Source organism: Mytilus edulis, chromosome 3, assembly GCF_963676685.1.
Source record: "Mytilus edulis chromosome 3, xbMytEdul2.2, whole genome shotgun sequence".
In the NCBI taxonomy this organism is placed as follows: Eukaryota; Metazoa; Mollusca; class Bivalvia; order Mytilida; family Mytilidae; genus Mytilus; species Mytilus edulis.
This window is the reverse complement of record NC_092346.1, coordinates 71,071,377-71,097,776: the sequence shown is the minus strand read 5'-3', so window position 1 is coordinate 71,097,776 and position 26,400 is coordinate 71,071,377. Positions and strand designations below refer to the sequence as shown.

At 32.4% G+C, this 26,400-nt stretch overlaps 1 protein-coding gene across 2 annotated transcripts; it reads left to right on the top strand.

Moving 5' to 3' along the window:
• Positions 1 to 1,493: 1,493 nt before the first annotated feature.
• On the top strand, positions 1,494 to 18,861 carry LOC139517310 (uncharacterized). 2 transcript variants are annotated; one of them, XM_071308233.1, is made up of 6 exons: positions 1,494 to 1,664; positions 11,699 to 11,827; positions 12,957 to 13,083; positions 13,569 to 14,039; positions 16,414 to 16,592; positions 17,474 to 18,861. In XM_071308233.1, the coding sequence occupies exons 1-6, from the start codon at positions 1,605 to 1,607 to the stop codon at positions 18,758 to 18,760; spliced, it is 2,253 nt and encodes a 750-aa protein (XP_071164334.1). In that variant the 5' UTR covers positions 1,494 to 1,604; the 3' UTR covers positions 18,761 to 18,861. The 2 variants fall into 2 exon arrangements, with proteins under 2 accessions (XP_071164334.1, XP_071164335.1); XM_071308234.1 differs by lacking the exon at positions 1,494 to 1,664 and adding an exon at positions 4,115 to 4,287.
• The last annotated feature ends 7,539 nt before the right edge of the window (positions 18,862 to 26,400 follow it).

Below are 26,400 nucleotides of genomic sequence, written 5' to 3'. Positions count from 1 at the left end.
TAAATGAAGAAAAGTTACTTATATATTAAAAAGAAAGAAAAAGTGAAATCATAAAAATACTGAACTCCGAGGAAAATTCCAAACGGAAAGTCCATAATAAAAAAGAGTTGCAGAATAGAGATTAATGGACAAAAATAAAGAATATAGATAAATGATCAAAAAATTTAGAGAATACAGAAATGAAGAGCCTTCTAATCAAATCCTTACACCTACATAATTTATACGTTCATGAAAACTTTCAATCTACTGATTTTAATACTGTTTTACAGCAGTACTAGTAATTTGTAAATAATGTGATAACGTTTATCAATGGGACTTATTTCTTTAACCTCTTGCTTAAACTACATTTTTCTTGATGTGAAAAATATTGAATACATACTAAGTGGCTTTAAATATCCTATTGATTTTCATCATCCTAGTAAATAAATTTATGTTCATATAAGGGACGGTGGTCATACGGTCCATCGAACACACACACACACATACATAAACAAACATATGGAAACCTTAGATGAGTAGCCGATAATAATATGCATATACAGTTGATAAACTATTTTATCAAACATAGAAAAATACAGGACGGCCCTTATTTAGTGTATATGTAACTGTAAAACGCATAGTACCTGTTGTATCACACAGAAAAAGAGTTACCTAATAAGCTAGCTTTTATGTATGAACAAAATAAAATGTTAAGAATGCCTATTACATGAGGGTATGGATGAGGTTTACAAACAAATAATAATGGTATGACAAGCCGTTCTCATCAAAGCTATGTTATAATCATTTTTACACACTGAATAAAAAACCACATTAGGATTTAAAAACCTAAATACACACTGAAAACTGAATAATACACACTGTCGTTTTAAATAGACACATGGAGATGAATTTAACCGATGACACAATGATAATTTGAAGGGTCATCAGTTGCGAGATATATACAAAAAATAAATATGATTTTTTGTTTTGTTCAATCATTAATGAAAGTGAATAGTGAAATCATTTTTAGCAGTCAGTTTAGTTCAGTTTTACCAAAATAAGCTAAGAAACATCGCTGGTGAATTATACACTTGCGAGTGAATAATTCGACCTCATTGATTCCGTATTCGTGTGACCTAGATACTAGCCTAGATAACGTCAAGACTGAAATCCACGCATAATGGTTATTTATATTATTGAGTTCATTCGTTGTTTATTGTTTATTTCAGACTTATTGAAATTTTGACTTTACGTTTTTGTATGTTATAAATCAAATATGAGGATTTGAGTCAATCGATTAACATGATTTTGACACCTAATGCCCATATTAAATTATACACATTAAAAATGACCAACACAAATAAGATGAACGTTTTAATAAAGTTTGAAATTAAAAATGAAACCGAAAACTGAAATAAAAATGTATTATTGTTTCCAGAAAGTAGGTTATTACTCATAACAAAGCATGTATATACTCGGGTATTTTTGTTTAAATCCGGGTATTGGAATTTCGATTGACAGATGGGCTCACATATATAGAGAGAGTGTTTATTTGTTTATCTTTCCGGCAATTTGATTACATTGACCTGACCTGTGTTCAAATGAAACTATCTATGTGAGGAGAGATGTCTGCTTATGGAAATGATTGCCAATTATTCTATGACACAAGCTCGGGATGTGAAAAGGTATAGCTATATATATTTGTTTTTATAACATACAAGGAAATAAACAAATGTCCTCGAAATAAGACACATATAAAACTCATCTTTGTAGAAGTAAAGTAAACAGTTTATACTTTAAATGGTTAACATGTGGTTTCATTTTGTAATGCTGTTGGATTATTTTGTTATAGTTAGTGATTGATTCACCTGCAATAGGAGGGTGCGTGGTTTTGTTTTAAAGAAAGGTTAACACATAAGTCCCGCTGGTATGGGTAAATATTTTACAATGTCAATCATGACAATGGGGATCAGTTTCACATAGGTAATATAATAATAGGTAGAAACTTATATGTCTATGAATCATACATTTTTATCATCTATCAATATGTCTGTACACGTTTTACAAATAATATGAGCGCTTCGATGTTATTAAAAACTTATAATTGTTTCCCATGTATTATATCAGATAGATGTGAGATACATAAATGGGTAATAATTTCCTATGGCATATAAGATAAAAGTCATTTTCAGTAGAGGACCCATTATGGACCTAATCAGTACAGTGATTTTTATTTCAAACAATTGGAATATAGACTATACACAAGAAAAACAATACAAACAACGACTATAAATTGTGTTAATAAATATGGTTACATTAATCATCATGTTTAGCGTTTATTGACCATGCACCAGAAGTAGCATCACTTCCATTATAAGAATATTTTTATGATTTTAAAGCCCTTGGTGTTGTCCATCTGCATAAGTCACACATGGCAGGTGCTTAAAGGACACTCAACCAAATGCAAACACATATAACTGTTTGAATACTTTACAACACAAGCTTAAAGTTATACAAACGAAGGCTTATTAGATAGCCCTTCTCGTGGCTATAAGCACATAGACAGGATTATTATGCAATTATTCAGATTCAGGAGTCACCAAGGCAGGTGCGTAAAGAATGTAGTAACATATTATTAAAACATTTTGTGTAAAATTTATTTGAATTTGGATTCAGTCTCTAACACAATTTGTACAAATGCTATGAGAAAACAATACACAAAATTAAACAGAAAAAGCAAACAATGATATGAAATTTGAGTATTTTTCATTATGTTTTATGAAAGCCCTATTTCGTACTTGATATTCTTGTTTCATCTTGTTTTTAATTTGAAGTACGCTTTAAGGCGTTTTCATAGAGTTCTCCTTGTGCAGAGGAACTGATCCTGATGCCCTCAAGTGAATACTAAGATATGTGTAGTTATTAACATATTCAAGCAACACATTTTTATTTTTAAAACATTGTGGATATGTCTACCTGCTTTGTTGAAAATTATAACTTTAGGTTTTATTCGGTATTGACAGTTAGACACCAAACATAACAATATTGAGCAAGTAAATTTAGCTTTTTTTGAGTCCTGGAGAATTTGATAGTAAAATGATATGTATGGATAGGGATTTTTGCAAAAATCAGCAGATAAAAGAGGGGCGAAATATTCCAGAGTTATAGTCAAACTCATAGATCGAAAATAAACTGACAATGCCATGGCTAAAAAAAATCAGATCAGGAATTGGGACAGCAACAAATAACTCGTCCATGCTCATTTTTTTGAAAATAGCTCAATAAAGGTAAAACAAGGAATGATTTCTATTATTGATGATTCAATAAAATTGAAATAATCCTTTTATATGTTTATGGTAGAAATTAGAATACGGGTAAAGCCATGTAAAAGGTTAAATGTTTTCACTTAATTGGAAGCAAAATAAAATACTTTGCCTCTCAAATTTTTTCTTTATATATATATATTGGCTTTTGTTTAGTGGATGTGTACAATCAAAACATGTAATGATAAAGAGCTTGATTCAAAGTCTGTAGCAACAACTATTATTTCCTGAAACAGCAATATTGATCCCATATCCCACCGTCCACGTTTCTATCGATTAAGGGACGATACAAAGACTAATTTCCAATGCATTTATTTCAATCACTGGGTCAGCAAATTGTTAAAACCTGGAGGATAAAACTGTCCCCGTTGGCTGTAAAATACTACTGTAACACGCATAATAAATATTGTATCACATTGAAAAAATGTTTCATAATAACTTGTTATTAAGTATGACCGAAATAAAATGCCAATTACATGAGAATCTGGATGGAGTTTACAGAATAGGTACTAATAGCAAACACAGAAATTAATAGAGGGTATAAGGGTGCAAATAAAATTACGCAGACTTAGCTTTATTTTTATGGATAAGGAAAACTGCAATAAAACTTAATATCATGCAGAAATTAAAGACCCCATTCCCATCTAGAACCTCATACTTTACGTTTGGGAGCATTCAACTAAAAAAATTAAAGCTAATGAAATTCAAACGAAACCGAAAGTTGAATTATTATTGTTTCCAGAAAGTATGTTGATATTAGTAACAGAACATATAAACTTAGGTATATTTAAAAAAAACCTGGTATTGAAATTTTGATTGACAGATGATCACAGATGGTCACATACATATATAGAGAGTGTTTAAGTGTTTCACTTTCTGGCAATTATCTGTGTTCAAATGATACTGTTATTCAATAAGTGAGAAGATGTCTGCTTATGGAAATGATTGCCAATTTTTCTACGACACAAGCTCGGGATGTGAAAAGGTAAAGCTATATTTTATAACAAAATAAAGTTAGTTTTCTTAATTACAATTCAAATAAATAAACAAAAATGTCCTCGAAATCAGACACACATAAAACTTGTCTCTGTCGAAATAAAGTATTCTTTTCTATACTTAACGCGGTTAGCTTGAGGTATTTTTGTTTTATACTATGGGGTCATTGGGTTATTGTTTGTGATTAATTCATCAGCTGGGGGTGTTAATGGGGGGATCTTCCGTCAAAAAGGTATGCACACATGTGCCACTGGTATTGATAACTGTTTTAAAATGTCAAATATAGCAATGCAGTGCAATTTCACAGAGTTAATTTAAGAGGCCCCTCATGGGGGGTACTAGTAATCACATAATCACCATTTTTTTGCCAATATAATCACATAATCATTAAATATTTGCTTATCTTTAGTAATCAAATAATCATAAACTAAAAATACAGTCCTAGGTAATCAAATAATCATGAAATATTTGGCTTAATAATCAAATAATCATTAAAAAAACGGCCAAGTAATCACATAATCAAAAACCCCATGAGGGCCCTCATTTAACATTAGGTACAAATATAAGCAATTGGTAATAAATGTTTAACTCCTATCAAGATGTTTGTACAATTTTGTACAATGAGTATGCTCAGTGAGTATGAGTGCTCCCATGTGATTAGAACCTAATCAATATGTCACATATTGTATATCTAAATGCTGAAAGATACAAAAATAGGTTATGAATTCCTGTGAAATATATATATGGATAGAGATTTTCGCAAAAAATCAACATATTTTATTTAAACCCCAGCCTGACGTCTGCACCAAAATATCGAAGGCGTTCTAATAATGTTCACTTGTATTGTAGAATACCCTAGATTAAGTGATATAGATACAATGGTTAAGCGTTGATTCATGAAAAACAAACCATTCGCCCATCTATAACTTAAACTATTGTGATAATGTCTTTTCAACATTAAAGCCTATTCTTAATTAGAAGGTATTGTAAATGAGATTAAATAATCATGGTATCGTAACAAACGATGCATTACAATAAATAATAAATTACAATTAAGTATTAGATAAAATACAAAGGTAACAAAGAAACAGGCCGGTAACAGCCGTTGCCGGATAGTTTTTCTGACTACGATTGCCTATTATTGTATATATAAAGGTGCAATCCATATGTTTTCGTTGTACCGATGTATATCAAATATTCATTTATATATATAAGTTAAATAATTAAATTGTAACCAATTGGTAGCCGAAAGGTTTCGTCGAAATTTTGATGTTAGTGACACTTAAGAGAATTCATGGACGGGTTCGATTCCCAGTGCAGGCATATAGAAATTACAAAAAATAAGGGTAAGTTTTTAAAATTATTCCATTAGCGACGAATTTAGGAAACACTGCTTCTAGAAAAAGAATCCACGGTAAATGAATAGGTTGACGTCACCACAATGGTTAAAGTATGATTTAGAACTTGTACGGCTTTACCCCCCGCAGAGCTATAGAAAAACAGTACATTAACGGGTGTTACACGGACTCTTTTTGGATGATACACGGACTCATTTTGGATAATACACGGACTCTTTTTGGATGATACACGGACTCATTTTAGTTGTTACACGGACACTTTTTATGACTAGTATCACTCGGGCATGATCAGTGAGTTCATGGGCACTTTAAATTTCAATCCGATTTGATTTTTTTGGTTCACCTACATATTTCCTGTCTTTTTATTTAACAAAATATGTACGTTAGCAACAATATATTTTTTCAAGCATATTTAGTAAAGTACTATTCATATCAGTACACAAACGGATTAGACATTTAACTTTAAAAAAAAAAATTATGAGAAAAAAAAAATACTATGGTCAAGCAGATGATAAATTAATGTTCTGCATGATTCCTGATTTTCCGAATACCGTATATTTTATAGTGCTTATCTAAACAAAAATATTCGGGTGATGTCGTTGAAAAGTAAAAAGTTAATATACTCTAAAAGAACCCTTTATGAAGCAAAATAATCGGTCAATAAATGTTTTCTTCAATATATGGACGTGAATAGTATTTTGAACAATGCTGAAAGTAAAGATATGATGATACCGACGTTTATATTACAATAAAAAAGACAGGAAATAAGTAAATAAAAAATCAAATTTTATCTTTTTATCAACTCACCAATGCACGATTGATCCTATAAATAAAAGTGTTCGTGTAATATACGTCCAAATAAGTAGCAAATCTAGAAGAAAATCATTCAACTAATGCCATCAATTTTGGAAAATAAGCTGCGAATGGATCATATAGTAACACGTGTTTTATCCCGATCAACACTTGCAAATCTAGAGACGAGCATGAATTTAAAAAAAAAATCAAAGTATATGCCTGAATACATATAAAATTAAGACAAAATCCATTTTTTCACAACATTTCATTCACGAATGAAGTAGGAAATTCATTTTTTGATACATTTATATTATTGAATTTATATATACATATATATACATATATATATGTGTTACAGTAAATAGGTGAAATTAGGAATTACACGTAATAACTAAACATTTGAGTAAATACCTGTAATTACTAGCCAATTTAGTAATTACATGTATTTACTAGTTGTTTCAGTGATTACTGGTTATCACTGATTTTTTTTGTAATTTTTACAGCTATTTACTAACTTGATGTTTTTGTTTTAAAATTCAAAACATAATACAAGATACCAAATAAGAAAGTAAAGGGATAGGGATTTTAAGGGAGCTTACTTAAGGATGTAGGAATATAAGGTACATCAAAAGTGCATACTCTTTAGTGTTTGTGAATTGAAACTGAAAAATGGTTGTTTTATAGGTTTTAAAACTCTGTAAATATATGCATGCAAGATAATGATATCTATCCAAAATTGATTTTCATAATTTTGTTGAACTAAAATCTCCATCATGCACTGTGGTTTAAAACTTTAAAATAACTTTCTCCAAATATCCTACTAAACTTGGACAGAAGCTAAATGTTTATGATCATAAGATAATATCCAAAAGCAAAGTTTGTAAAAAGAATCCTTTTTTTCATATATTACTTATAAATGGACTAGTTTTTCCCCAGTTAACATTACATACACTCTGCAGTTAAAGTTTTTAAAACATTAGATTTTATAAACCATCCTGGATTTTTACCTAATTTTGACAGAAGTTTCTTACAGTACTAGTCAAAATATAGTATCTAGAGGAAAATTTTAATATTTTTTCCGCATTTTTGTTGAGCCTGTGATTAACAGCAAAAGTAGCCTATTTGTTCTGCAAAACCCTTACAATTTTAATAGCTTGATACATCGATAACCCATCTCCAGCTAGGGGTTTAATTGAAGGTCACATGAACACATATTCAATGAGGTCCAAATATTCACTCGCAAGGGCACAACTCATCAACCTTGTTTCTCAGCTACTTTAACCAAATAGAACCAGATTGGCTACTAACAGTGAATTATAATTTCACTATATCATTTTTATTAATGATTTAACAACAACAAAAAATATAATTTTTTTTATATCTCGAAGCTAATGTACATAACAGTTCATTCCAGTTCTTAACCTACATAACGCCATCTTATCTTTATAAGGTAGTAAGTCTAAATATTCTTCAAATTCAAAGTTTTCTTTTTAAAAATTTAAAAAATAATGCTTTGGGAGAATTTTCAATGTCTGCTGAAATTGGTCAAAAATTATCTGTATAATGCTCAACTTTAACCATTTTGGATTAAAACTAAAGTTACTCTGATTTAACCAAATATTTGAAAGTCCATATTTATTCAAGATATTTTTTTATAGAAATCAACCAATCAAATTTTATAAGAGTACTAACTGGTCTTCTAGTTAGTATTACCATAACTTTCACCTGACCATAATACAACATTGTTTAAGCAGTCAGTAAATAGGTGTAAAAATTCATTTTTAAATTAGTAATTACTGGTAATAACTGGGTCGTTTAAGGAATTACTTGTATTTACTAAGTGCATCGGGGATTACCTGTAATTCCTAAATTTTAGTAAATACATGTAATTCCTAATTTCACCTATTAACTGTAACATATATATCAGTGGCGGATCCAGCCATTTTATAAAGGGGTTTCCCAATCAAGGACACAACAGGGGGGTCTCCATTTAAATGCAGTGATCGTCCATAAAAAGGGAGGTTCCAACCCCCGGGACCCCCCACCACTGAATATTGAATTCATGTATTTGGAAACAAACGTGCAATTTCTACGATTTTTTATAAGGGGGGATGGGGGATGGAATGGCACATCCTGCATTTTTTCATCAAAATAAAGATCACATCCTTTTTATTTTAAATTCAATTAGGCCCCCCTCCCCGCTTTCCGTTTCATCAATAAAAATCAAACGTTAGCTTACTTACCACTAACATATTTGTTAAATATATTACTTGTTTACGAAGTTGCATTTTAAAAAGTCTTAAATGTGTACAACATTCATCTTTTACTTGAAAAGATTCTTTTTTCTCAAATTATTAGATTCCCGATTTTTTTTCTTGAAAAATCTCTCAGTTGAAGAGAAATGAACTATAACTTACATTTACTGCTTTATGGCTATATAAGTATCTAAATTTTTTAGTCTTGCAAAATATATTATTACTTTCTTGAAACGTCGTACAAGTCAGATACAAAACAAAAGTAACAAACAAACAGGCCAGAATCAACCTGCCGTATAGTTTTTCAACACTTGTAGTCAGGTTAAGGTCCTTGGCTATCGCCTCGGACCTTGAACTGACTACTCGTGCAGAAAAACTATCCGGCAACGGTTGTTACCGGCCTGTTTCTTTGTTACTTTTGTATAGTATCTAATACATACTCACCCCTTCTCGTCCAATGGAAAGTCAGTTTTTTTCCCCTCTTATTTTCATAGTACATGGTTTTCCATGCACTATGAAATGCTATACATGAATGACTTTTCATTGTCAGTTAATTATGAAAGTGAACTCTTAATAACTGCACTAACGAAGTGTAAAATCCTCTTAGGCATTTTTCATGGGAAAAGATTCTACAGTATACTGATTAAAGATGAAAGAGCAAAGATTAAAACAAAACGTTTTGATTTTTTGCAAATTTTCATGCATTTTTTAACGGTACACATATATAGAATAAACAAAAACAATTTGAGTAAGGATGTAGGCTATATAATACTTATTTAATTTATATACCTGACATTTGGTGGATTTTTTTTTTACTTTCAAGAAAACAATGCCAGTCTGCTGATATATAAAGCAAAGAATTTAAGATTGTTTTAGAGAAACACAAATACATGTATAATTTATTAATAAAGAGTAAGCATTTAATGTTGAATGGTCTGAATTTAAATATTTATACAGAGAGTTTTATATTCATGAAAAAATGTCAAATTTCAAAAAGGGATTTATATAACATTGTGTTGCTTTTTAAAATAAAAAAAATCTTAAGATATATAAGTATTGAATTTTACCTTAAGCAGTAGAAAAACAATTTATCCATTCGGTCCTCACAAATTATGTCCGAGCTTTTTCATTCCATCCATTGAAATGATGATTACCTATGTTTTACATTTAGTTCATTATAAAAAGTGAACTCTTATTTAGGTTTGAATATTACAATGGGAAAGGATAATTTTGTAAGGTCTCTCGAAAATGTGAATATGTTCTAAATTGGTCAGACAATATTTGGTCATGTTTATGAAGATTTAAGCCCTCGGCTTCGCCTTGGGCTTAAATCTTCATAAAACATGACCAAGTATTGTCTTACCTATAAATAACTTATCGATAAAGATTTAAACCTCACTCGTTATATAATCAAACTGTTCCCATAAATTTAAACAGATACAACTGAGGAGCAATTGTCATAAGTATTTTAAATACTTAAGATAAGCAATTAAAAAAAAAATAATACCAGTATTTCAAAGTGAATAAAAACAAAAGAATTATAAGATATATGCAGCACTCTATAAATGTATTTTGATCTCCACTACTGGCTTTGTAAATGTTGTTCATAATAAATACTTATGCAGGAAAAAGGCCATAATCAGGAAAAAAAGATCGCGAATAAGGATAACGACAGATAACTTGTCCGTGCTCATCTTTCTGATATTGTACTGTAAAGTTAAAACCAGCAATGATGTTCATTCTATTCATCATTATAAAATTGAAGTAGATCTATCAAGCTTTCATTAGAAGAATTTAGATTATTGGTAATATTTTTGAAAAGTGTACAGTAGTTATGTGTTTTAACTTAATTGGAGGAACACAAAAGTTGGATATCTATTCATTTATGTGAATGTGTACAACACACGTAATAACGATGAGCTTGATTCAAAATATGAAACATTAACTATCATAAGCGTAATATTGTTTCCTGAAACAACAGTATTGATCCCATTACCCACCTTCTACGTTTATATTGATTGCGGGAAGCTTAATCAATCTTAAAGGCACAAAGTGGTATGACCACTTTCTATTGATTGTATTTCGACCATCGTGTCAAAAGATGAAAAAAAAAGAAAAAAGAGATGTAAAAGATAACAGAGAGACAATCGCACTCACAAGTAAAACATAAAATTGACAATACCATGGCTTAAAAGAAAAACGACAGACGGACACAATTAATAAAAGTATGCAAAATACAACATAGAAAACGAAAGACTTAGCAACACTTCTAGCAGGAGTTAGAATATTCAAGTCTGAATAATACAAATAAACTTGAAGTAGAGAAATTAAGCTGGAATACCCTTCGTCGTTGTTCTTTTTATGCGTATTTATTTATGCTCTGTTATTACAGTTCACATCTGTTGAAGTAAATGTTATTTTGCACCCTATCAAAATGCGATATTACAGAAGTATGACAAAATGATGTGTACCAATATTTTGTAAGAAAGACACAGACTTGTATAAAATCATAATGATCAAACGAACAAAGTTTTGTTGATGATCAAATTAAAGGATACATCATGAACTTATAAAACTGACCAATATTGTAATAGTCATTGTCGTATTGCTATCGAAACAAGGTAGACGTACTTAATGTATTTGCTATTATGGGAATAAATTGAAGAAAAAAAAATGTATTCATTTAGTCACTTATTCCCTGTTTCTTCTTAGGTTTTTGTATTACTTTCATGAGCACTAAAAATTAATGTGAAAAGTAAAATAACAAAAATACCGAACCCCTAGGAAAATCCAAAACGGAAAGTCTGAAATCAAATTGCAAAATAAAAAGCTCAAACACATCAAACGAATGAATAACAATGGTCGTATTTCTGACTTGGTGCAAGAACTTACGATTACTTTTTGATTAGTTATGATTATCAGATACGTTTTCCTGAAATTATTTACCTGTATTCTTCAGCATTGCTATAAATTTTAATTTTCTCTGTTTTAGGGAGATAGATGTCCGTTTAGACATAGTGAGCCAGCTAGGTCGAGCTTCGTTACTTGTAATTTTTGGCAGAAAGGGAGATGCACCAAATCTAACTGTAAATTTAGACATTCAGTAGTGAAACAACAGCAGGTACGCAGGTCATACAATTACGCTAAGGTATCGCTGCCAGAAAACTTTCGTACTTCCTGATTTTTTATTTTAAAGAATTGACTCACCCCGGAAGCTAAGAAATGACTGTCATATTTATCTAATGTCAAAATATATCAGCTCATATCTTTCTTTCCTGATATCCGTCTGTAGGGCGGGTCAGTACATCCTTTCTGTTGGTACATGTATAGTTTGGTAGAAGAAGGTGAAATTCCAAAATTACCGAACTCCAAGGAAAATTCAAAACTGGAAGTCCTTTATTAAATGGCAAAATCAAAGCTAAAACGCATGGGAAACAACTGTCATATTACTGACTTGGTACATTCATTTCCATATGTAGAAAATACAGGATTAAATCTGAAGAATCGTTTAACCCTTAGCATATGCCCAATATACACGTAGTTCATAAAATTGAGAATGGAAATGGGGAATGTGTCAAAGAGACAACAAACCGACCAAATAAAAAACAACAGCAGAGGGTGACCAACAGGTCTTCAATGTAGCGAGAAATTCCCGCACCCGGAGGCGTCCTTCAGCTGGCCCCTTAACAAATATATACTAGTCCAGTGATAATGAACGCCATACTAATTTCCAAATTGTACACAAGAAACTAAAATTAAAATAATACAAGACTAACAAAGGCCAGAGGCTCCCGACTTGGAACAGGCGCAAAAATGCGGCGGGGTTAAACATGTTTGTGAGATCTCAACCCTCCCCCTATACCTCTAACCAATGTAGAAAAGTAAACGCATAACAATATATGCATGCATGTATATAACAAGTAATTTGAACGTTTGGAACTGAAGCATGTATTATATCATACAAACCCGATCTTGATTTATCAATGTGCTTGATTGAACCATTACGATTTTCAACTTTTCATTTTTCGATTAACTCGTATGAGACATCCGAGAATACAAAAAAAAAGAGAGAAAAAAACCGTATTAAACTAGAAAATATGATGTACTATTTATATACCTCTTGCTATATGAATATATTGAGATTCTGTAAATGCTTTTTTAAGTTTCATTTTATCCTGAATATTACAAAATACGTCTCAACTTGTATTAAAGTAGAGGTACTTCTTTATCAGCGATCCTTTAATTTACAGAAAAATCGTCAACTGATACCTTGCTGGCATGAAACACAACCATCCGGTTGTACACGACCAGGCTGTCCTTTTAAACACTCAAAACATGACCCAGTAAATCAGTATGGGTATAAAGAAATACTTTCTGGTAGGTAATTTGGCATTGAGTACCATGCAGATTTGATGCAAGTTTGTTTTCTTATTTTGTTATGATAATCACATTCTTAACTATGTGGTCAAAGTATACGAAGTTTACTCATTTGAACCATGGCTGTAATATTTTTACAATGACATACCTTTCGAAACTTTTGTAGAACTACTTGTAAAAATAGAATATTAATTGATCTAAAGTTTGCAATCTTGATCATATTTGATGCAATTTCATTATCTTAGAAGTTAAACTGAAAAGACTACATAATCTTTGATACTTCACTAGATAACATGAACGTCATAACAATAAAAAATCTTACGATTTTTTTTTTAAATTTGAAAAAGAAAAGATACAAAAGAAACATTCAAACTAAAAAGTTAAAAACAAACTGACAACGTCATTACAGAAATGGAAAAAAGTAAAAAACAAAACAAAGTTGACATTTAACATGTGCATGTCTGAATATTTATTTCTCTGTATAGCTACTGCCGTGGCATCTGTGGAAACTGGTTCTGATTTTTATGAGCCTTCAAGGTCACCGAGTGTCCCTATTTCTATAAGCTGTACGAGCAATAGTATTATGTTGTCGTGGACAGAACTAGAAGAAGACAGTGGTTACACTAATGGATATAAAATTGTCTACAGAGAATGCAATCTTGGTGATTCAAGATGGAAATCTATCATCACGGAAAGTAAACGAACAATTTACACAGTAAAAGACCTGAAAGGTGATACCCAATATGAGTTCAAGATTTGTTCTATTGACAGAGATGGAAAAGACGGATATTTCAGCAACCCAGCAGTCGCATTCATCACTAAGTCATCTCTATCACATTCTGTTAAAGGTTTAGCAAAGAGAATTAGACGTTCAGATCCCGAAATTTATAAAATTCCGTTTCAAAAAACTAAAGGTGGCACAAATAATGCAGCAAAAACACAGAAATGTTATTTTGGTAAGAATATATTACAATACAATTATTGAATTAGTAATTTTAAAATTCCTTAAATTCTGTAATTTTTTATAATCACCATATTGATTAAAGAATTCATAAAATCTTTGTTTCAAATTAAGCATGATTCTTCAATTATATTGAAATAAATGGGAACTTTTATACAAATTCACTAGATATTTTCGAAGAATTTTAACCAAAAAAATAGGTAGAATCTGTTTCGAATAACACTTTTGATGTAGGTATCTTGACCTTTGCTATTACTAGTTCATGGCAAAAATAACATTAAAATAAAAACCGCCGGAATCGCAAGAAATCTAAAAAGAGCGAAACTGGCAATCCGACAAGAGTTGAGTCTACTTCATGTAATGCAGCATACTTTATTAAAAAGGATTAGATAAAAATAAAGATATCAGTAAGATGTGATCTTTTAAGTCCTGGACTACATTGATAAAGTAACTTCTAACAACAAAAATATTATAATACCAAAGTTACAATAGCCAGTGCATATAAGCACAACACATTTACTTTCAAAGAGGGACATTCAAACTCATATATCAAAAATAAATAGACAGCGTCATTGCTAAAAAAGAAAAAGACAAATACATGTAGACAAACAATAGAACGAATACAAAACACAACATAGAAAACTTAAGACAAAGTAACACGAACCCATCAAAAACTGGGAGTGATCTCAGGTGCTCCGGAAGGATAACCAGTTTCTTCTCCCCATATGGCATTCGTGGTGTTGCTTATGTTATTTCAAACCACGTAAAAAGTATAGTTCAAAAGGTACGGAATTGTAGTTACGACATAAGGAACATAAACGTTATAATCTGTGAAAAGAATATTCCATAACGGTGAATCAACTTGTGATAGCGTCCGTAAATGGTTTTTCGAGTGTCAATGATTAGTCTTTAGTAGACCAAACGCACGTCTAGTGCGAATATAAAATGCATGGTGGCTTTGATGAGTTTATTTGCATACAGTTTACAATAATAAACTAACATTAATTAATTTAGAGTGACAGTGGTGTTCACACGAAAAGGCATATTGAAAATATGCGTATTGACAGATAAACAATTTTTAATGTTCTAGATAATGAAGCAAAATAGAGACTCTGAAATGGACACGAGCTGTCAAATGTATGTTAACCGATTTGATTCAAATTCTCATATTTGATTTATTACCGTGTAAAACATTTTCCGAGTTATAAAAAGTCTAGAATAAACAACTTACAGAGCATGGACTCGATAAAATGTAGCTTTTTTTGTGTATTTAGTCTTGACGCCATCTAAATAACTATCGAATTGATCTCTGAAGGTCATATAAGCGATATGAACATAAATATAGATATAAATAGAAATGTTTATCATCAGTTTTACCTATATTTTTTATTGTGGATCGAATCAGTCAATCAAATTATTTACCTTTGTTTCACTTTCAATATTGACATTCATTTCCATTAACTAACCGAACACGCACGATTCATGCGTTACCATCTCTAGTTAAGGGGTTAAATTATATTTTTATATGAATACGGATTCAATGAGGTCTTATTATTCACATGTAAATGAATAATTCAGTATCAATATTTTCAGCTTCATTTGACAAATTAAAAAAACCTGGCTGCTAAAAGCGAATTGTTATTTCACTATTTCACCTTCATTAATCATTGAACCAAACAAAACAATCATACTTTAGATTTTAATTACTTCGTAATATTGATTTTTTTTAAATTTTGAAACAAGTTGAGTTCAATTTGTAGGTAAAGACAAATTTTAGATGTACAAAGGAACAATTTCAATCGGACTGACTTGCCATTATTTGTTGACATAAGAACAAAGACTCTAAAGATTCAAAACGACACTATTATAAATTAACATCTGTGTAAACATTAAATGTACTATGCAACCATACCACATCATCTAGTTCTATCTTGAACATTAACAGAGGACTCCATCATGATTATCAGTTTTGTTTAAGCTTTTGGATTAAAACGTTTACATTCATATTGATTTTTGTATTCATTTTTATTCATTTATGCATATTCCATTCCCTACTTAAAATGTTTATCATACATGATTTGTATAAATTCTGATTTACAGAAAGGAAATTGTATTTCGTATGTTGTTTTAAAGCAATAACAATTGATCTGCACTTAATCTACTTTAGAAAATTGTTGTTTAATGAAATTCGCATCTTAAATGGATTAAAAAAAAGACAAGATAATCAGAAATCTAAGTAAGATGTTAGTTGATAATGGAAAAAAAGTTGTAGCTTACCTGTAATGTACGTTTCCGTAATACAACATAAGGCTATGATAAAACTGTTGTACTTGAGTATGTAAAGTAAAACTAGAATGTATATTTACCAGGACAAAAGAGACCGGGCACTAGTGGTAAAACCATAATGCTTGTTGGAGCTACTGGATCTGGAAAAAGTACACTGCTTGATGGAATGATTAATTATATTTTTGATGTTTCCTGGGACGATGAATTCAGATTTACGGTTGTTGAAATGTCGGATGAGGAAAAAACAAGATACCATGACCAGGTGAAAAAATAACATAACGTTGTAAAAACTAGACATTTGTAATAAAAATCAATATTGTATTCAATGACACAAATTCAACGCTTTGTTACTATGTCTGTCAAAAAATTCGAGCAAATAATGTTAAAAATATATTGCATAAAAAGTTGGCATGTTTTCTCTAATACCCTTAATTGATGAAAGTAAACCTGTATACTTGTTGTCTTAGTTATGAATCTATCAGGCAATTAATATACCCAAAAAAAAAAAATATTTTGAAAGAAATACTGGTGTATATTTAAATTCAAGAAGAGATTATTTTACATCTTCAATTAGACTTTGGTTAATATAAAGTCCTTATTTGTTTATCTCAAAAGTAAAGAATGATGCTCTTATAGGAACACATAAAATTCCTCAAAGTATAATGATTTATTTACAACTATAATCCCCCCTTTTTACCTATTATGAATTTGAAGATCTGGTATGACTGCCAATCAGACAACTCTCCATCCAAGTCACAATGTATGAACATTAATAATAGGTCACGGCCTTCAACACGGATCCTTAACTCACATGGAACAGCAAGCTATAAAGGACACCAAAATAACTGGTGCAAAACCATTCAAACATGAAAATGTCTGATTTGCTGTTAACATAATGGAATTCAATGAGAATATCATACATGTGAAAGGTTAAGCTAGCTGTAACAACCGTTTTAATCCACCATGTTTTCACAATAAATACCCGTAGCAAGACAGTAATATGACATTTCTTTTCTATTCCTTTGATGTATCTAAGTTTTGATTTTGCCATTTGAAAAAGGTCTATTCGTTTTGAATTTTCCTATGAGTTCGGTATTTTTGTTATTGTTCTTTGTACTAAGCATATTTAATACATTATTTCAGACTCAGTCACAAACTGAATGGATCACCAGTTATACCATCAGAACAATGAGTGGAAGTAATATAGACTACGATTTGCACATAGTGGACACTCCAGGCTTCGGCGACACACGTGGGGTTGTTAGGGATAAAGAAATAGTTGACCAAATAAGACAGTTCTTTACCACAAAAGGAAGCCAAGGCATTATGTATTTAGATGCAATATGTTTTGTTATACAAGCACCACTTGTTCGATTGACGCCGCCACAAAGGTATCTTTTTGACGCAATTTTATCGATATTTGGTCAAGATGTTGTTAATAATATTTACGTATTAATAACATTTGCAGACGGTAAGCAACCACCAGTTATTGATGCTTTGCAAGGTGCAAAAGTACCATTCAAACACTTTTACACGTTTAATAACTCCGCACTTTTCTCTTCAAGACAAATCTCTCAAGAATCAGAATTTGCCAGTCTCTACTGGAAAATGGGGAGAGAAAGCTTTAGTGTATTTTTTGAAGAACTGCGATTTACACAGACTAAAAGCTTACAGTTGACAAAGCAAGTCTTACAACTTCGACAAAATATTGAAGCTACAGTTCAAGGATTGCAACCGCAGATTCATGAAGGTCTGCACAAGCTGAACACCATTGAACAAGAAAAGGAAATTCTGAGGCGACACGAAAGAGAAATAGAAGCTAACAAAAATTTTATGTATGAAGTAGATGAAATTCACATGAGAAAAATAGATTTATCTGCTGGAACCTACGTTACCAACTGTCTGACTTGTAACAGAACATGTCACTTTCCCTGTCGCATACCAGAAGACAGAAATAAGATGCACTGCGCAGCTATGAACGATGGCCACTGTACAGTTTGTCCCGAAAAATGTTTCTGGGATATTCATCGCAACAATGATTTTCGTTTCGAAACCTATTCAGTGAAGGTAAAAAGTTCTTATGAAGAGTTAAAACGAAAATATTTGCTAGCAAGAATTGGTAAGGAAAGACAAACCTCTGTTGTGGATAGTGTCAAATTGGCATTCAAACAACTCTACAAAAAAGTCCAGAAAATGATGAATGATGTTCGCTGTTATATAAATAAACTGAATGAAATAGCCCTGCGACCAAATCCATTGAGTGACGTTGATTATATTGATCTTCTTATACAGAGCGAAAAGAATGAAAAGAAATATGGATGGCAGAAGAGAATAAATTTCTTCGTTGACATGAGAGAGGAGGCAGAAATCATAACAAAAATAGCAAGAAAAGAAACATTCCACCCCTTTGGTAAACTGCACAACTATTAAATATTTAATTTTAACAACATTTTCAAAAAGTCAAGTAGTTTTATAATATATCCATAATTATTTGTAGTTTTATTATATATTCATAATAATCCGTTATTTTAAAATATATCCGTAATTTTTCATTGTTTTAATATATCCATAATTAATCGTTGTTTGATAAAATATAAAAGAGTGGCGAAGATACCAGAGGGACAATTAAACTCATATATCAAAATTAACTGACAACGCCATAGCTAAAAATAAAAAAAAGACAAACAGACAAATAATAGTACACATGACACAATATAGAAAACTAAAAACTAAGCACCACGAACCCACGGAAAAACTGGGGTGATCTCGGGTGCTCTGGAAGGGCAAGAAGATCCTGCTCAACATGTGGCACCCTTCGTGTTGATCAGGTTATAACAACCCCGGTAAATAGTCAAACTAGGTTGGTCACATTCATGAAAAGGGAAGGGGATTGTAATAACGACTTAAGGAAAATATCCGATATAATCTGTGAAATGGTTATTTGATAACGGTCAGCCAACTCGTGATGGCGTCCGTAAATTTACGAAGGGATGATTTCAAGTTCACAATTTGGAACTCTTTGTTTATTAGCTTCCTTGTGAGCAGCAATCCACTCTCAAGGAAATCATGATAGGGAATGCAAGGCCGCGAATATCGCATCTTCTCTTTTGTCGTAAAGTTTTGTTTTCAACCTACCATAATTGTCAATTTCTAGATGTAAATCAAGCTATGAGGCTCACTAAACTGTATCTGTTGTATTCTTTACCTCTAGTTCGATGGAATAGATGCTTTCAACATAGTCACCAAATATTGAATTACTAGTATTTAGTGAGAGAGCATCATCTTTATAGCGGAAAGTAAAGTTAAAGGATATTGCTAACTCCTTATATTTCTTCCTAAGAAGTCCCTGTATGAAGTCAGCCTCGTAATAATAAAGAAACAAGTTGGCAAGAAGAGGGGCACGATTGGTTCCCATTGCCGACAGTCTGTTGAAAAACGCGTCCTCCAAACGTAATAAATATGTTGTCAATCAAGACATCAAGCATCTTGATTATGTCAGTTTCAGAGAATTGTTTGTTTGAATAATTATTTTATTCGTTGTTTTATATTATATCTGTAATTAGTGTCTACTGTGAGCCAATATAGCCATCAATTGTCAATCCATTAGATTATAAAAAGTCAGGATGTCAACGTGTACTCGTGTATTGCTAGGTCGAGTAGAGCATTGCATTCAAAAAATATAATTGACGTTATCATAGACGTGAGTAATCAAATTCTTGTGATTTCTGCTGGGACATCGTCCCTTTCATTTCATATACTAGTAATGATTTTCTTGAGAATGTCATTTGGAAAATTAAATAGCAATTACTGACTAATGATACAGTGAAAATACGTGTCGTATGTTTGTGCAAGATTGTCGCTCAAAGCCCGGAATTCATCCGTTATTTTAAAAATATTTTTTATTGTTATATTGAAAGAAGTAAGTTCATGAGGATTACAATTGTCCCTAAGATTTTGATGTTTTCTTTTAAACAGGCCATACTTCTTCAAATTAAAAAAAAATATAGTTATGATATTACTATGAAAACAAAATAACTTTATTTTAGCATTTATATTTAAAATGAAGTATTGTTGACTTTTAACCATGCTTAATTTGAGTTGAAATACCAGGTCAAAATATATTAAAGCACGTGTTGGCCTGATATTGGTTTACCCAAAGCACAATGCATAACATGCATATATTCACTTTTATAGTATGAAGATTTGATGTACCGTCTTTTACGATAGTCTATATTCATTAATCCAACGTTCAACGTATTTGAATGCCCTTATTATGTTGGACCCTCCATCACAACCTTGAACGTTTTGTTTCAAAAAGAAAATTCCTTCTACTTCATGAATTTATTATTCTTTATCAAGGCTTCTTTGTCACAGCGCTACAATCAAATGGAGTATAAATCTACCCTGTAAATTATCGAACTAATCAACTGAAAGACACAGATAATGCATAGTCAATCAACAATTCATTGTTTTATATCAATTAACTTGAATTAACATAAATCCGTTTAAAAAATTCCGTTTATTTGCTTTTTAGACTAAATACTATTTGAACACCTTCGAAAGTGAAAGTGAATATAGTTTTTGAAAAATGAATATATAGATCAATTAGACAATAAACAACTAGTTTACTTTATACGAGGGCGTTGGATCGTTATGAAAAACGATATTGCACAAAATAGATAGATTAAATAAACGTATAAATAGTGTACGACATAAAAAATAATTAAACGTAGGTACCCACAATAATATATACATGTCTACAAAGCATCTCCCCGACAAAGTCTTGGTCTGTGAAATTGACATTTATACAAATAGTAACATGTGCATGTGAAATGTCAATTCTCCGACAGTCTGTTGAAAAACGCGTCCTCCAAACGTAATAAATATGTTGTCAATCAAGACATCAAGCATCTTGATTATGTCAGTTTCAGAGAATTGTTTGTTTGAATAATTATTTTATTCGTTGTTTTATATTATATCTGTAATTAGTGTCTACTGTGAGCCAATATAGCCATCAATTGTCAATCCATTAGATTATAAAAAGTCAGGATGTCAACGTGTACTCGTGTATTGCTAGGTCGAGTAGAGCATTGCATTCAAAAAATATAATTGACGTTATCATAGACGTGAGTAATCAAATTCTTGTGATTTCTGCTGGGACATCGTTCCTTTCATTTCATATACTAGTAATGATTTTCTTTTAGTAACATGTGCATGTGAAATGTCAATTCTCCATAAAACAGAGTCTATTTCAAATCTTTCATTCGCATATTCAAATGTTTCGTAAGTGTGTACAAAATATTAACAATGGGCAAACAATGTATGATCAGTGACACTTGGAGTTGCTTAGTTACAAAGAACTAGTTATATTTATTATTAAACACCGTTCAGTAAATAGCATAAGCTATCATAGTTGTAAATTTTATAATGCACCAAGTAACATTCTGTTTTTCTGAAAACCATCATTTGCTATAAATAATCAAAATAATTCCCAATTGATATTTATATATATGTGAAAAGTTTGAAATGACATTGAACTTTGTATTGCATATTTTATAATGAGGTGTAAAAAAAGAATAGATAAAGTTCAACTTATTTTAACAATCAGGCACCGACGTTTATATATTTTTTAATCAAATGCTTTCTTGACTGAAAGCACAACTGTTTGTACTATTTTATCATTCAAATTTTGCTTATAGTTATGTTCTAGCAATAATTTAATTTGAATCACATGACAAAAGAAGTAAAATTTATTGTTGGGGATTGCATTTTAAGCCCCAGTCCCACTAGACCACGAATGCACCACGCTCACCGCGATCTAAAATAAATTCAGATCGTGGTGAGGTCGCGGTATGAGCGGCATGAAAATGTAAATTTCCGTTGCTTTCACGATGCTACTACGTCCTCATTACGCTTCTACACCGATCCCGCTACGATTATATCACGTTCTCATCGCGCTTATTCTGCTACCTCACTACGCTTATCAAGGTCTTTCTATGCTCTTCACGTTCTCACGATCATACCACGAGTTATCCGATTGCAACACGATCTTACCACGCTTCTATTGCGATTATAGCACGTTCTTGCCACGATTATACTACGTTCATACCGCGATCTTACTACGTTCTCAGCAATAACGTCAACATCGTGTTCCATATCAATACAGTTCAATTCTTTCTATTTCTGATTAATACATAGATTTCTCGGAAACAATACAGTCATGCCATCAAAATCTACTAGAACACGTGGTCGTGGTGGTAGGAATTGGTGTAATGGCAGACGGAGCAAAGGAACGATTCCTGATCAAGCAGAGATGTTGGACCGACCAATCCAACCTAAATTCCAACCTATTACCGATCCATAAAGCTCAAATGACGATATTTTAGTGAACGACAGCAGAGATGACACAGATGTGTCAATAGATATGGGAAGATGTGGTATCAGTGCCAATGAGACAACTCTCCATCCAAGTAACAATTTATAATAGTAAAACATTATAGGCCAAGGTACGGCCTTCAGCACGGAGCCTTGGCTCACACCGAACAGCAAGCTATAAAGGGCCAAAAAATTACAAGTGTAAATATAAAAAAGAAGATGTGGTATGATTGCCAATGAGACAACTGTCAACAAGAGACCAAAAATGACACAGACATTAACAACTATAGGTCACCGTACGGCCTTCAACAACGAGCAAAGCCCGTACCGCAAAGTCAGCTATAAAAGGCCCCGATATGACAATGTAAAACCATTTAAACGGGAAAACCAACGGTTTAATCTATATAAAAACGAGAAGCATGGTTTGGCCGTTAGAGCAAAAGAATAATAACATACAGACAAACAAAATCTAGGGAGCTTTTTTTATATATTTTATGTGAAAATGACAATGAGAATGATGGTCGTAGTATGAACGTAGTCAGGTCGTAAGAAAAGCGTGATGAGGACGGCAAGGCCGTACTAGAATCGTACTATGGTCGTGAACATCGTGATATAGTCGTAGTGGAAGCGTAGTTGGCTCGCGGTGAGAACGTGATGGTCGTAGGGAGGTCGTAATAACGGCGCTGTGAGATCGTAGCGCAGTCTCTCCGAATAGATTCACGCTTTCGCTACGCTCTCGCTACGATGGTACAGCAACCTTTGCGATCCTACTACGATCTTAGTGCGCTCTCACTACCTTTTTACTATGACCTGATTTCGCCACGACCGCACCACGATTTTTTTGAACATGTTCAAAGTTGGTCACGCTCATCACGATCTTGAAGACCTTACCACGACCGTAATACGACCTTACTGCGATCTACACGATCGTACTACGATCATCAAAATTTGCGTTTTTTCACAGATCGTAGTGCGATCGTGGCCTTGTGGGACTGCGGTATTAAGCTGGTATTTTTACTGCCGTCCTTGACAGGACCATTCCCGATTAAAATTTGTCAAAAGTCTAATCAAGATCCTGTGAATCGTGTATGGAAACATAAACTTTAATTAAAATTTGTAAAACAAATAATTTAATCACGACAACAATCAGATATTGTTCAGGAAGTGTCGATATTCAACCGTTTCCAAGTGAAATTTATCCCGATAATTCCGTTCTCAATCCGCTTCTAATCCAATTTGTATATTTCCCCTGGTAAAATTCGACCGAATCTGTCACGACTGCGTCCCGATTGTACCGAATGTAATCCGACAGATATCAGACAGTGACCAGACAGTTAACCGACGCTGACGGAAGTTATCCGTTCGAAAACTGTCGACAAACTCGGGATGATCAGGTACTGTCGGAACGTAATCCTATCACGGTCCGCTCTATTGCATTGCAAACGGCTTTGTCTGGTCTCAGTCGTAATGTATTCTGTAATTGTCGGGACTCTGACATGGGTATCATTGACGAATTTCGTATTAATAACGGGACTGTGTCGGAACGGTTTCGGCAAAAACGGTTCGCAATCGACAAGATCTGGATGCAATCTGGACTCAATCGGCAGAAAAACAGCAATGAAAAATTTCTCTAGATCATTCCCGTTCCACAGGACACCGTCCAGAATACACAGAACATTGTTAGGATTTTGATCTGATACAGCAGAATCTGTCACGACATAGGCACGATTGTCATCCGACTAGACAAAATCGGCTGAGTTTCCCCGAATGTAACGGGACGCACCTAACTGTCGGGTGCTTCGCCGAATTATTCGGACCCTTCCCGACCCGTAGGAATCTGTTACGAACTTAAACGACTGCATTCAGACAATGAAGATAGTAATCCGACTTTTTAACTTTTCGTGTCGTATCGCTGTCTGATCTCTAACGGGAGCAATAATCGGCAAGGAGGTGTGAACCCCGCATTAGGTATTACATTAAAACATATGATTTGAAAAAAAATATAAAAAAAATGTCCAGTCATACATTTTATGCAAAGAACATTTAACGATGATGTAAGCTGGTCGTTAAAGTTCATTATACGTCGTATACATTTGTATAATTAAATTCAATGAAATTAAAAGAACTACTTATTTCGTTACCATTTCAATATCTTATCTGTAAAACGTGTAACGATATAATTAATACTATCTCTTAATAAAAGAAAATTTGATATAAGTCAATGAGAAGTCACCAAACATCCTATAATGTCTGGTTAGCAATTTTTAAACTTATAAAAAAATAAGATTTCTTGTCAACCCAAGTCGATAACGTATATTCATGCTTTCTGGCAGATTGCTGGGTGTAAAACTAAATATTTTGTTCCTCTAAGTCTGCCAGAGAATAAACTAGCATACGGAACAAATTGTCTTGACAGAATCACACAAATACAGGAAACAGTAGTATACCGCTGTTAAAAATTCAGAAATTGATTGAGAGGAAATAAAAATCTGGGTTACAAACTTAAATCGAGCAAAACACATCAGCGTCAAGAAGAAACAACGAAGCAACAGAAACTATACACACTAAGGACAGAGCAACGTCATATGTATCAAAGAAACACAAAACATTACACGGACAAAGCATATAAGCAAACATGAAAGATAATACAAACAACACAATGCCGGTGTGCATAAGTACAGAGCCACGCCAAATGGATATCACCAAAAACAGACCAAACAGTAAAAGTAATATTAATAAAGTCAAATAAAAGAACACTTTCACTCGTCACTAAGATGACAAATAATGTCAGTACGCAGAATCTTTACTTCACGACCATCGTGAATTATTTTTGAAGTTGAAACGAATTATTAAATAACGACTGCCATATTCCTGACTTTGTATAGGACACTTTACGAAAAAAGGGTGAGGTGAACAGAACCTGGTTTTGATGCTAGCCAAACCCCGCGCTCCGTGGCAATGTTAAATGTATCACTAAATTATTTTTTATAAGATTTGTATTTGTTTGGCTTTACAACTATTTTGATCTGAGCTTCACTGATGAATCTTATGTAGACGAAACGCGCGTCTGGCGTATTGAATTATAATCCTGGTAACCTGATAGCTCTTTACACCACTGGGTTGATGCTACTACTGGTGAACGTTTCGTCCCCGAGGGTATCACCAGCCTAGTAGTCAGCACTTCGGTGTTGACATGAATATCAATTATATGGTTATTTTTATAAATTTCCTGATTACAAAACTTTGAATTTTTCGAAAAACTAAGGATTTTCTTATCCAAGGAATAGATTACCGTAGCCGTATTTGGCACAATTTTTTTGAATTTGAAGGTTATCTATGCCTGGGATAAGAAATTATTCCAAATAATTCATACTTTTGCAAAATGTACATTTATGAAAATGACCATATAATTGATATTTATGTCAACACCGAAGTGCTGTCTACTGGGCTGGTGATACACTCGGGGACGAAACGTCCACCAGCAGTGTCATCGACACAGTGGTGTAAATAGTTACCAAAGGTATCAGGCTTATAATTTAATACTTATCACATCCTAGGACAATTTCGCCATAGGAAGTTTCTTAATATTTTTAAAAGTGATGTTATGAAGTATACTAGTATTTTATAAATCAGATCAGTTTCATTCGGGGGACTATAACAGGCCATTTACAATTGTATTTATCCAGTGCATGTAA

Bases quoted from the DNA above. Each gene is read 5' to 3' on its own strand.
- LOC139517310 (XM_071308233.1), top strand. From the start codon at position 1,605: ATGTCTGCTTATGGAAATGATTGCCAATTATTCTATGACACAAGCTCG. The intron at 11,828-12,956 runs GTACGCAGGTCA...TTTAATTTACAG, and splicing joins CAGTAGTGAAACAACAGCAG to AAAAATCGTCAACTGATACC. The intron at 13,084-13,568 runs GTAGGTAATTTG...TTCTCTGTATAG, and splicing joins GTATAAAGAAATACTTTCTG to CTACTGCCGTGGCATCTGTG.